We start from the raw sequence: 10,676 nt of genomic DNA, 5'->3' as shown, positions 1-10,676 counted from the left end.
TGCTCAGTCCAAGTGAAGCAATACTGACGCCCTCAGGCCGTGACAGAGGGTCATTCAACTAGTTGTAAGTATCATCATGTAAGTATCATCACAAAAGATATTAAAATGTTTTATTAAGGTTGAAAAGTTCCTTAGTGTAGGTTTAAAAAGGCGTTAAGGCTATTACAAGACCATTGACAAGTGAAAAATGAAAAAATGTTGGTTTTTTTTGTAAATTCTACTTTAATAACAAGGTAAGAGCCTTCATGAGTGAAAAATGGAAGAAAAAAAAAACAATTCAAAATTTCAATTTTTAAAAAGTAGGTAAGGCTTTAGTAAACTAGCCTGGTAAACCAGACCCGCCCACTCCTCATCCACATTTGGATTTGGAGTTGGGCTTAGTCTGGATAGGAGCCCATTGGAACTTCCTGCAGGGGTCGCTGCTTACTCCTTTGACTGACAGGCACTTCAGCCAATCAGCGCTTCAAAACAAATACGTCATCAAAATGTGTTCGCTTCTCTAAGGGTTAGCATTAGCTCATTAGCTCTAGCTTCTCTACACGCAAAGACACGCGAAAACGTCTTTTCCTGTTAGAAACTCTCCAGGCTCAGACTCTTGCTCTTGCTTGATTGTTGTAATTCTTGGTATTTTGGCTCTAACTTTGCTTATAGCAGCTTTCAGACGATGGTTAAAGTTAAAGTCCGTAATCTCCGCTGTGCGCAGTGATGGTGTCACTTCCGCAATTCGCCAAAAAAATTGAAAACAAAAAGCGGCAACGCTGATTGGCTCAGCTGTTTCACAACTGAGTGAAATCATAGTGAAATCCTCTTCTATGGGCTCCGACCCAGACTGAGCCCAGCTCCAAAATCCAAACGCAGAGGAGGAGGGGGCGGGGCTGGTTTAGGAGACAATAGTAAACCACTGATGGGCGAAAAATAACAACAACAAAAAAATAAAAATTTATACTTTAAAAAGGAGGTAAGACCATAGATGAGTGGGGAAAAGAAAAAAATTCAAAATGTCTACTTTAAAGGAGGGAAGGCTCTAAGCTACTGATGAGTGATATTTTTTTTTCAAAATGTATACTTTAAAAAGGAGGTAAGACCATAGATGAATGAAAAATGACAACATGTTTTTTTTTTTTTTTAATTTCTACTTAAATGAAAAAAAAAATCAAAATTTGTATTTTAAAAGGAGGGAAGGCTAAAGTAAAAGAATCTGAATTTCTACTTTAATACGGAGGTAGGACCATTGATAAGTGAAAAATGAAGAAAAAAATTTTTTTTTAGCAAAATATCAGCTTTGAAAAGGAGGTAAGGCCACTGAGGGTGAAATGTTATTTTTCTTTCAAAATTTATACTTTAAAAAAAGGTAAGACCATACATGAATGAAAAATGAAAACATGTTTTCTTTCTACTGTAATAACAAGGTAAGACCATTGATGAGTGAAAAATGAAAAAAAAAAAAAAAAAATTCAAATTTCAACTTTAAGAAGTCGGTAAGGCTACAGTAGGAGCACTGATGAGCTAATTTTTTTCCCAAAATGTATACTTTAAAGCTGCTGTAGGCAGGATTTTGCTAGTCAATGCTAATTTTTCTGTTTTCTTTGGATTAAATGTTAGAGTATCCATTGATAATCATAAAATAGGAGTGTAGCATAACTGCTCTACCGCGAGGGCGCAGCGTCTCCATCTGTCTCTGTTCTGAGCTGAAAAGGAATCTCCACAGCTCCAGGTATCTTTGACCAATCAGAAGAGCCCATGAGGCTCTAACCGTGATTGGTCGAGGGGCGTTCGTCTCACGTTCTTGTGGGAGGGGCTTAACTTGTGTGAGGGCGTGATGTCAGGGAAAACAGGACAGGATTGGCTGTGCTGGGTTTCAAATCGCCATCTTAGATGGGTCAAATCGCCATCTTGCTTAGGTAACCCTAAAGCAAGATGGCGGAGATGCGGAATCCTGCCTACAGCACCTTTAAAAAGGAGGTAAGGCTATCGGAAGACAATTGATGAGTGAAAAATTAAAAAAAAAAAAAAAAAAAACAAAAAACGGAGGGAAACCTATAGTAAACCACTGATGAGTAAAAAAATATTTTGTTTTTCAAAATGTATACCTTAAACAGGAGGAAAGACCATCGATGAGTGAAAATTAAAAAGAACTAAATCAAAATTTTGTACCTTAAAAAGTAGGTAAGGTTATAGTAAACCACAGATGTGTGAAAAATTAAAAAATAAAAATCTGTTTAATCTCTATTTTAAAAAATAGCTAAGGCTATAGTAAGACATTGATGAGGGAAATGATTTTTTTTTTAATTTCTACTTTAAAAACGACGTAAGGTTATTGTAAGAAAATCTGAGTGAAAAACTTTTTTTTAATTTTTACTTTAATGAGGAGGTGAGGCTGTGGTCGGACCATTGATGAGTGAAAAATGTAGAAAAAAAATCGAAATTTCAACTTTAATGAGTGAAGGAGTAGGGATTGTAACACCACTGATGACTGCAAATATATATTTTTTTTTTCTTTCAAATTTTGTTCTTTAAACAAAGGTAAGGCTATAGTGAGACCATTGATGAGTGAATAAGAAAACAAAATTTGTTTTAAAATTTCTACTTTATTATGCAGGTGATGCGGCTCGTGGCGTTCACAGCGACGTGGCTTTTTGATTGGACGTCGTCTCTTCCTCTCACGGTGAAGCAGAATTCATCGAGCGTTGGACTGTTCTCCACCAACAGGGAAGGTGAGCTGGTTTACACCGTGGTGAGACAGGCTGGACTCACCCTGCTGGGGAGGAGTTGTGGCGACAGTGATCCTGCCATTTTTTCATCGATGGTCTGACCAGACCAGAGCCGGCAGACTGGACAGCATTACACCACAGATCTCTGTCCTCAGGGTAACGCCTCCAAACAGATTCAGAATCTCGATCTTCAGAATCTTTGGATCTTTTCATTACTGTTATTTCTGACATCATATAAAGAACATTTCTGTTTCACTTTAGAAGAAACCGAAAGGAAAAAAAATCAGTTCAGGAAAGTATTCTAAAAGACGATAAACAACACGAGGAGTTAAAGTCAAGTTTCCAGGAGTTTCCTGATCATAAATTGATTTGGACACTTTTTTGTTCATTTTTTTAGAATTATACAACAAACGCTGTCCTGTCAGAGTGTTGGGTGAAAGACTAACAAAGCAGAGCCACGGATGACTGAAGGTCTACAAAAACCATGTTAGAAGAAAAATCAACTATATAAGTTTATTTTATGACTACGAACAAGTGAAGAAAAATCGAAGCTGTATAAAAATAAATTGACGTCCATCATGAGACAAAAGAAGGACTACAGCAGTAAAATACTGAAAATAACACCAGGGGACCTGGGAAGTTAGAAGAAGGATTATTTAAGGAAATCTTCATGAATCCAAAATCCCAAATTATTTTATAAATTGCTCCAACGCTGCAGGAGATCGTTTGAAAAATACTGTTGAGAGTTCAGTGACGATTTTGTGGGTGTTGTGTGGTGTTGCCGTGGAAACGGGGCCTGGCCTCCTGTCTTTATTCGAGGAGCTGCGTCGCCCTCTGGTGGCCACGAAGGGAACTCACACACACAAACACGCGCCAGTCCGATTTGGAGTTTTATTACAAACAGGTTTCTGACAACAATATCAAAAGTCACATAAAAGCGGTTCGTCTGGGAGTCGTTCTTCGTCCCTCACAGTTCAGACGTGTATTTACAGAAGGAGGCGGCGGTGGCGGCGGCGCTCACGTGAGCTCATCCTTTCGTTTGCGGCTCCGTGGGGACAGAAACCTCCTCAGACGTCCTCAGAGGGTTTTACCCGGCGTGTGGCCGATGCAGACAAAGCAGACTCCGGCGGCGTCCTCCCTCCTCGCTCGGCCCCCGGAGCCTCGGGTCAGATCTCCACGTCGCTCTCCTTGTCGTTGTCGTGCTCGCCGTCGTAGAACTCGTTGGCGGCTTCGGGCCTGCGGCGGGCGGAGAGGGAATGTCAACGAGGCCGGCTGGATCCTCGGGCCCGCCGGGCGCCGCCGCCTCCTCTCACCTGGTGTAGTTCTCCTCGCCGCCCCGCTCGTCCGGGTCGGGCTCGTCGTTGCGCTCGTAGCTCAGCATGTCGGACGGCACGTCGTGGATCTGGACGCTGGGCGCGTGGTTCAGCATCTTCAGGTTCTCGAAGACCGTCTGACGGATCTGCTCCAGGTACTGGAGGAGGAGGAGGAGGTGAGGGAGGGGGAGGAGCCACCTGCTCGCATGTTGCTACGCAGCGCTCTCACCTGTCTGGAGTTCTGGTTCTCGATCCTGGTGCTGACGTCCGGGTGTAGCGTGAAGTCCGGAGCGAAGTACTCGAAATACTCTGCAGGGAACAAAACACGGCGTCAGACTGGAAGCCGACGTGAGGCGGGGAGACGGCGGGAGCACGGCTCACCGCTGTACGGCAGCTCGTCGCTGATGGACTCGTCCACCAGCAGCGACGTCTCGAACGTCCTGAAACACAACAGATCATCCTCAGACCGTCGCCGCTGCGCCCGCGGGAGGCGGCGGCGGCCTGCCACTGACCAGCATCGAGCCACGTTCCTCACGGTGTAGCCTCCTCCGCCCAGCACCAGCAGAGGGATCTTAAAGCTCTTCACGAACTCCACACACTCCCTGGACACACACACACACACACGCACACACACACACACACACGTCAGGACCTTCTTCTACCAGCCATCGGTGAGTGAATTTTTATTTCTACTTCAATAAGGAAGTAACACTATGGTTAAAGCCATTGATGAGTGAAATACAAAAAAATGCAAAATTTCAACTGGAACACGGAGATGATGTAATGATGATAATAGTAAGACCATCAATGAGTGAAAAATGCAAACAAAAAATTCACAATTTTTACCTTAAAAAGGATGTAAGGCTTTTGGTAAGGTGAGAGAAACATGAAAAAAACTCTTTTTTTTAATTCTACTTTTTGAAACTTGGTTAATAAGTGAAACAGATCCTGACTTTGGGTTTAAAGGGTTTAAAAATTATGGAGTAAACCGGACTAACAGAGGAAGAGGTGGAGTTGAATTTATGTACAGACTGAGTTTAAATAGACAGTTGAAACACATTCTGTTAAATTTGAGAGTCTATTTCTGAGCTGCACATAAACCTGGAGCAGCCTGCGAGACGTTTCTGGATTCTGGTATTAATGTTTTGAGGAAGGTCCGCGATGAGAAGGACTGACTTTAATACTGATTTGATCAAATGGCGTGAACACAAACTGACATCAGATTTCTGTAACACAGTGCGTGGTCCGGCTCTCTGGCCCTGCCTGATAAACCAGCAGGAGCACGGAGGGAAGAGCAGCACTTACTGATCACATTTAGCATAAAAATACACCGACGTCTATCATGAGGCAACAGGAGGCCTACGACAGAAAAATACTGGAGGACAGTAAAAATGTTGACCGGCAGTTTGTACAAATGAAGACACTCGGTCAGGATTTAAGGAGATCAGCTGTGGAGAGCCCCAGGGCTCTGTCATTGGCCCAAAATTATTTCTAATATATATCAATGGTATTTACGAAGTCACAGATGTGCTCCAGTTCGCTCTTTTTGCAGACGACTCTAATTAGTTTTGTTCTTGGCGAAACGTGAAGGAACTACTGACTCATGTTGAAAGAGAACAGGAAATGATCAAAATCCTGGTTTGATATGAATAAATTATCTCTGAATATCAAGAACCACAATTCTTGATTTTTGGAAAACAAAAAGAAACAAATTGTAATACTGGACTGAAATTCTGTAACTCTAGAACCAAAACCGAACAGGTTTCTGATTGACCACAAACTATGTTGGAAAAACCACACTGATTATATCAAAGGGAAGAAATCCTGCACAAATCAGGAGACAAGCTGAATTATATTATACACTGTTCTCTTATTCTTTCTTTATGTCTGACTGTGTGGAACTGTGGGGATCAGCCATCAAATCTACTACAAATTCAATCAATATCTGGCAGAAACCAGCAGAACGTCTCATAAACCAAAGAAATGATTTTGTTCACACAAATCCACTACCGCCAAATCGCCTATTGTTAAACTTAACCACTTGTTTTCTAATAAAATAATGCAAATTATGCTCAGAGCAAACTGACAGTCCCTCCAGGTTCTGCTCAGAGGCTGTTTCTGAAGAGAGTCGGTCTGCCTTGCAGGTGTTTCTGTTTCTGTTCTGCTCAAAGCGAACTGAACCGAGGACACGCGTTTCTTTCACTGGAGTTAAACTTTGGAAAAATGATGATTTAAACATGTGAAACTAATTTTTCCTCTTTGAAAAGGAGGCTTTGCACATCTATTTTTTAGGGTTACAGCTGTGAATGATTTATTTTCTTTCCGTACTTGTTGTGTGTTGTTTTTCTTTCCTTTTTCTTAATAATGTATTCTATGTGGCAGCTGAGAGAATGCAGATAGTTAAGCGTTAATGTAAGCTTTCTGTTTCTGCCTGCTCAATACTGACTGTTTGCTCTTCGTTATTGTACTGACTGAGTGGGCCTGAGTGGATCACATCCGGCTCTCTCACCCGTGTCCTCGGATGCTGAGGTTGAAGCAGCCCAGCCGGTCGCAGCCCAGAGAGTCGGCGCCACACTGCGATCAGATCAGAGCAAACGGTCACAACCGGCGCCTCGCGGCGGTCTGTTCTCACTCACACTGCTGGGGCGGCGGCCGACCTGCAGGACGATGCACGTGGGCTGGTAGAAGTCCACCACCTGCTTGATGACGGGCTGGAACAGCTGCCTGTAGCCTGACACACACACACACACACACACACACACACACACACACACAGAGGAATCACGGCTCTGCAGTGAAGTGGCGGGCGCGGCGGCGCTCTGCGGGCGGCGGCGCTCACTCTGGTCGTCGATGCCGTCTCTCAGCGGGACGTTGAGGCAGTAGTAGCGGCCGCTCTCCGCTCCCACCTCGTACATGTCGCCTGGCGGACACACACACACACACTCGGTGAATAACTGGAAAACCGACGGCGAGTGGCGGACGGGGCCGCGGCTCACCTGTGCCGGGAAAGAAGTAGTTCCCGTATTTGTGGAAGGACACGGTCATGACCCGGTCCGTCAGGTAAAAGGCTTCCTGGACGCCGTCGCCGTGGTGGATGTCGATGTCGATGTAGAGCACTCTGGGGTGGTACCTGGAGCACACACACACACAGTCATAAAGACACACACTGTGTGAGTGTGCGTGTCTGACGGAGGAGGGTCGTCTCACTTGAGGAGCTCCAGGATGCTGATGACGATGTCGTTGACGTAGCAGAATCCCGACGCCTGTGAAGGCAACGCGGAGAGGAGAGTGAGTCACACGGAGACGAGGGACGGACGGGACAGAAGAGAGGCGGACGCTCAGACCTCGAACTTCTTGGCGTGATGCAGACCTCCGGCCCAGTTGATGGCGATGTCACAGATCTGCAGAGAACCGAGGAGAAGAAGATCCAACTGAGTACCTGAATCCACCAATTTAACTTTCAATGTCCCTCTTTAACAACAACGAACACCAAGAACAAACATGATAGGCTGCTGGGAATCAGAGTGTGTGTGTGTGTACACGTTTTTCCATCCTTGTGGGGACCAAATGTCCCCACAAGGATGGAAATTCCGGCACAGCATGCCTCGTGGGGACATTTTTTCGATCCCCATGAGGGGAAACAGTGTTTTCTTGGCCATGTTGTTGTTACTGAAAAAAGTAAAAGTGCAAAAACATTTCTTTAGGGCTACGCTTTGTTTTGGTGTGGGTTAGGGTTAGGGTAAGGGTCAGGGTTAGGAGTTAGACATGAATGGGAGTCAATGGAAGGTCCCCACGAGGATAGGAAGACAAAAGTGTGTGTGTGTGTCACCTTGTGGTTGAGCTGTGTGGCTCCCTGTAAAGATGCTCCGGTGTATCTTGAGCAGAACTCAAACAGACCTGGAAACACCGGACTGACACACACACACACACACACACACACACACACACACACACACACACACACACACACACACACACACACACACACAGTCGTGGTCAGTACAGAGCAGCTGATCTGAGGTCAGCGGCGGCAGCTCTCACTCACCAGTCGTCTCCCACGTTGAAGGTGTTCAGGCTCTTGGTGAAGCCCTGCATGTTGTTGGGACAGACCTTCTGCAGGAAGTCGATGTAGTCTTCAGAGTGGAAGCGGCACATGTCGTGCTGCGAGGCTTTGTACGGCTTAAACACCTGAACACACACACACACACACAGACAGGATGCAGTTAACTCCAGCAGGTTCGACGGTTCACACTCCTCCCGGTCTCTGTGGAAGCTCTGGCTCTGCGGCTCACCATCATCTTCTTGTAGAGGCCGTAATGCAGAACCAGACTGTGTGTGAGGGACAGGCGGTGAGGCTTCATGGGGTGACCGGTGCCTACAAAACACACAGGTTCCACATTCAGAGCACTGCTTAATTGACTGATAAAAAGAAATAATTCATGTGAGTCCAAACAACAGATGATAAAATCTGGTTCCTCAGCTTTTATCTGATCTCCTTCTTTACTGACGAATTACTTCTTTTACATTTTGAATGAGAAACATCTCTGAACATCACTGTGCACGACAATAAAATTTTTTTATATTTGATGCTCCATTAAAAAGGTTTTCTAATTTCATTTCAGTTGTGAAGCACGTGAGCGTTCGAATCTGGTTCGTCACTTTGTGTTTTATCTGACATGACAATAAACAGAAAAATCAACACACGGCTGAACAGAACTTTACCACAAAGACACAAATAGACATGTTGAAAAAACACACGTTAAAAATACATTGATTGATCCTTAGTAAACAATTAAACACAAAAAAAATGAAATGATGAAGAATAGATACACAAAATAAACAAAAGAAAGAAATGTGATGCTGTAGAGACACAAAACTAACCAAGAAACACAACATAACCACCACAAAGCAAAATAACAAGGAAAAAACAACAAAACCACTAACAGACACATTAGAAAGCGACAAATCAAGAACTATTAAATGACTGGAATGAAAATGTCTTTGCTACGTAGGCAGGAATTAATCTGTACATAGAATCAATTATATTGTAGATTATACACCTTTAGTGAAGTTTTACTGTACAGCGCTCTGCTTCTGTTCATTGTTGTCTCAGTGCAGCAGGAAAGACAGTCTGTGTTTTATCATTCAGACTCTCAGACTGAAGAAATTTCATCAATTCCAGAAACCACTGATCCATTTCTTACTACCAACCACCCTTCTTTTTCAACCTGAAAACCCATAAAACCACTTTCTACTGAGACGGAACACTGTCTCAAAATGACTACAAATGATCTGACATGGAGACAACAACAATTATAATACCTACAAAACAATATCACATGAGAAGCGGTTCATATGATCAAAAGTACACACACACACACACACACACACACAACATAAACACAACCGACTGCAGTGTCAATGGCACCAATCCTGACACACAGGACGGAGGGGGTTTTCGTGTTTGTGTCCAGGTTTTTTCCTCCACCGTTGGAGGTGAATCTAGTTTATTCAATTCCCCTACAGTGACTGTAGGGTCCAAAACGAGATGTAGCAGAAATAGCCATCAAACACACACATGGCAGTTGTTGTCAGTGAAGCTACATTCAGCCGCTACTGACACTAACGAGCCAAGCTACACCGCGCTGCCGCGGCTTTAGGAAACCACGCATGGGCACTGGAGCCGTCAGAGATGTCAAAATGTGCAGATATTCAGACTAATCCTGAAAAATAAATATATCTTCTTGCTTCGTTAGCCTTTAGCGGGTAGCTCCTGCTAGCATGAAGCTCCCGTTAGCCGCAGCTGTCGCTTCACTCACCGTAATGGAAGTTGCCCACGTCCGGGTCATAGAAATATGACGTCCTGTTCGTCATCCTCGTAATAATACGTCTTGTCTCCTTTCAGAAAGCAGAAATATTTTCTTTTTGTTTGTTTTTATTTTCTCTCTCTCAGTTAGCAAACGGCCGCCGCCATTGTAAACACTTAAGGAAACACGTCATCATTCCGCGACAGCAAAGAGTGGAGATGGGCGGGGCTACGAGGAAAATAAAATACATTTGATAAAATAAAATTAGAAATGTAAGTAAACTTGTATAAATGAATGAATAAATGAATGAATAAATTATTTAAATAGTATGTTTTTATTATATATAGTAGAATATATCTATGTATTATTCATGGATTACATATCTTTTAAACAATGCAGTTGCAAATTTTTATTTGACATATTTTATGTGCAAACAAAAACAATGATTGTAGGTTTTTTTTTGTATGAAATGTCGAACGTATGATGCTTTTTTTCCCCCTTGGTGTGAGGACCAAACAAGTACAATAGTACTCACAGTTCATGACATTTGGCGTCCGTGTGAAATTTATTGGGAAAATAAAGTCCATGCTACAATGATATTATATCATAAAAATTTGTCATTTAAGTAAATTCGTTCAGTGGTGATTTTCTCATCTCAAAGAGTTTATGGAAACAAAAGTTGACTACAGTGATGGTATACCATGACAAAAAATGTCAATATCTCAAATAGTATACCTTGGATTCATGAATCAAACACATGTTATGACACTGTTAAGGAACATTTAACAGTTGTACATGTACATTCAGAAGTCTAGAGAAGGTCACATTAAGTTCGCCTGAAAAGA

The 10,676-nt window shown here is 43.1% G+C and overlaps 1 protein-coding gene across 1 annotated transcript; it reads right to left on the bottom strand.

Annotated features, from left to right (window-relative positions):
- Positions 1 to 2,939: 2,939 nt before the first annotated feature.
- Positions 2,940 to 10,014, bottom strand: hdac3 (histone deacetylase 3). The gene is made up of 15 exons (XM_030114378.1): positions 9,844 to 10,014; positions 8,317 to 8,399; positions 8,070 to 8,212; positions 7,854 to 7,935; positions 7,369 to 7,425; positions 7,232 to 7,287; positions 7,021 to 7,154; positions 6,864 to 6,944; positions 6,682 to 6,755; positions 6,534 to 6,598; positions 4,537 to 4,626; positions 4,406 to 4,464; positions 4,254 to 4,333; positions 4,025 to 4,182; positions 2,940 to 3,947 (listed from the first exon to the last, which is right to left on the bottom strand). The coding sequence occupies exons 1-15, from the start codon at positions 9,896 to 9,898 to the stop codon at positions 3,878 to 3,880; spliced, it is 1,287 nt and encodes a 428-aa protein (XP_029970238.1). The 5' UTR covers positions 9,899 to 10,014; the 3' UTR covers positions 2,940 to 3,877.
- Positions 10,015 to 10,676: the final 662 nt, after the last annotated feature.

Source organism: Salarias fasciatus, chromosome 2, assembly GCF_902148845.1.
Source record: "Salarias fasciatus chromosome 2, fSalaFa1.1, whole genome shotgun sequence".
NCBI classification, from domain to species: Eukaryota; Metazoa; Chordata; class Actinopteri; order Blenniiformes; family Blenniidae; genus Salarias; species Salarias fasciatus.
Note: the sequence above shows the minus strand (reverse complement) of the source record. Positions and strands in the feature narration are given on the sequence as shown.

Bases quoted from the DNA above. Each gene is read 5' to 3' on its own strand.
- hdac3 (XM_030114378.1), bottom strand. From the start codon at position 9,898: ATGACGAACAGGACGTCATATTTCTATGACCCGGACGTGGGCAACTTC. The intron at 7,936-8,069 runs GTGAGTGAGAGC...TGTGTGTGTCAG, and splicing joins TTCAACGTGGGAGACGACTG to TCCGGTGTTTCCAGGTCTGT. The intron at 4,334-4,405 runs GTGAGCCGTGCT...TGTTCCCTGCAG, and splicing joins CGACGAGCTGCCGTACAGCG to AGTATTTCGAGTACTTCGCT.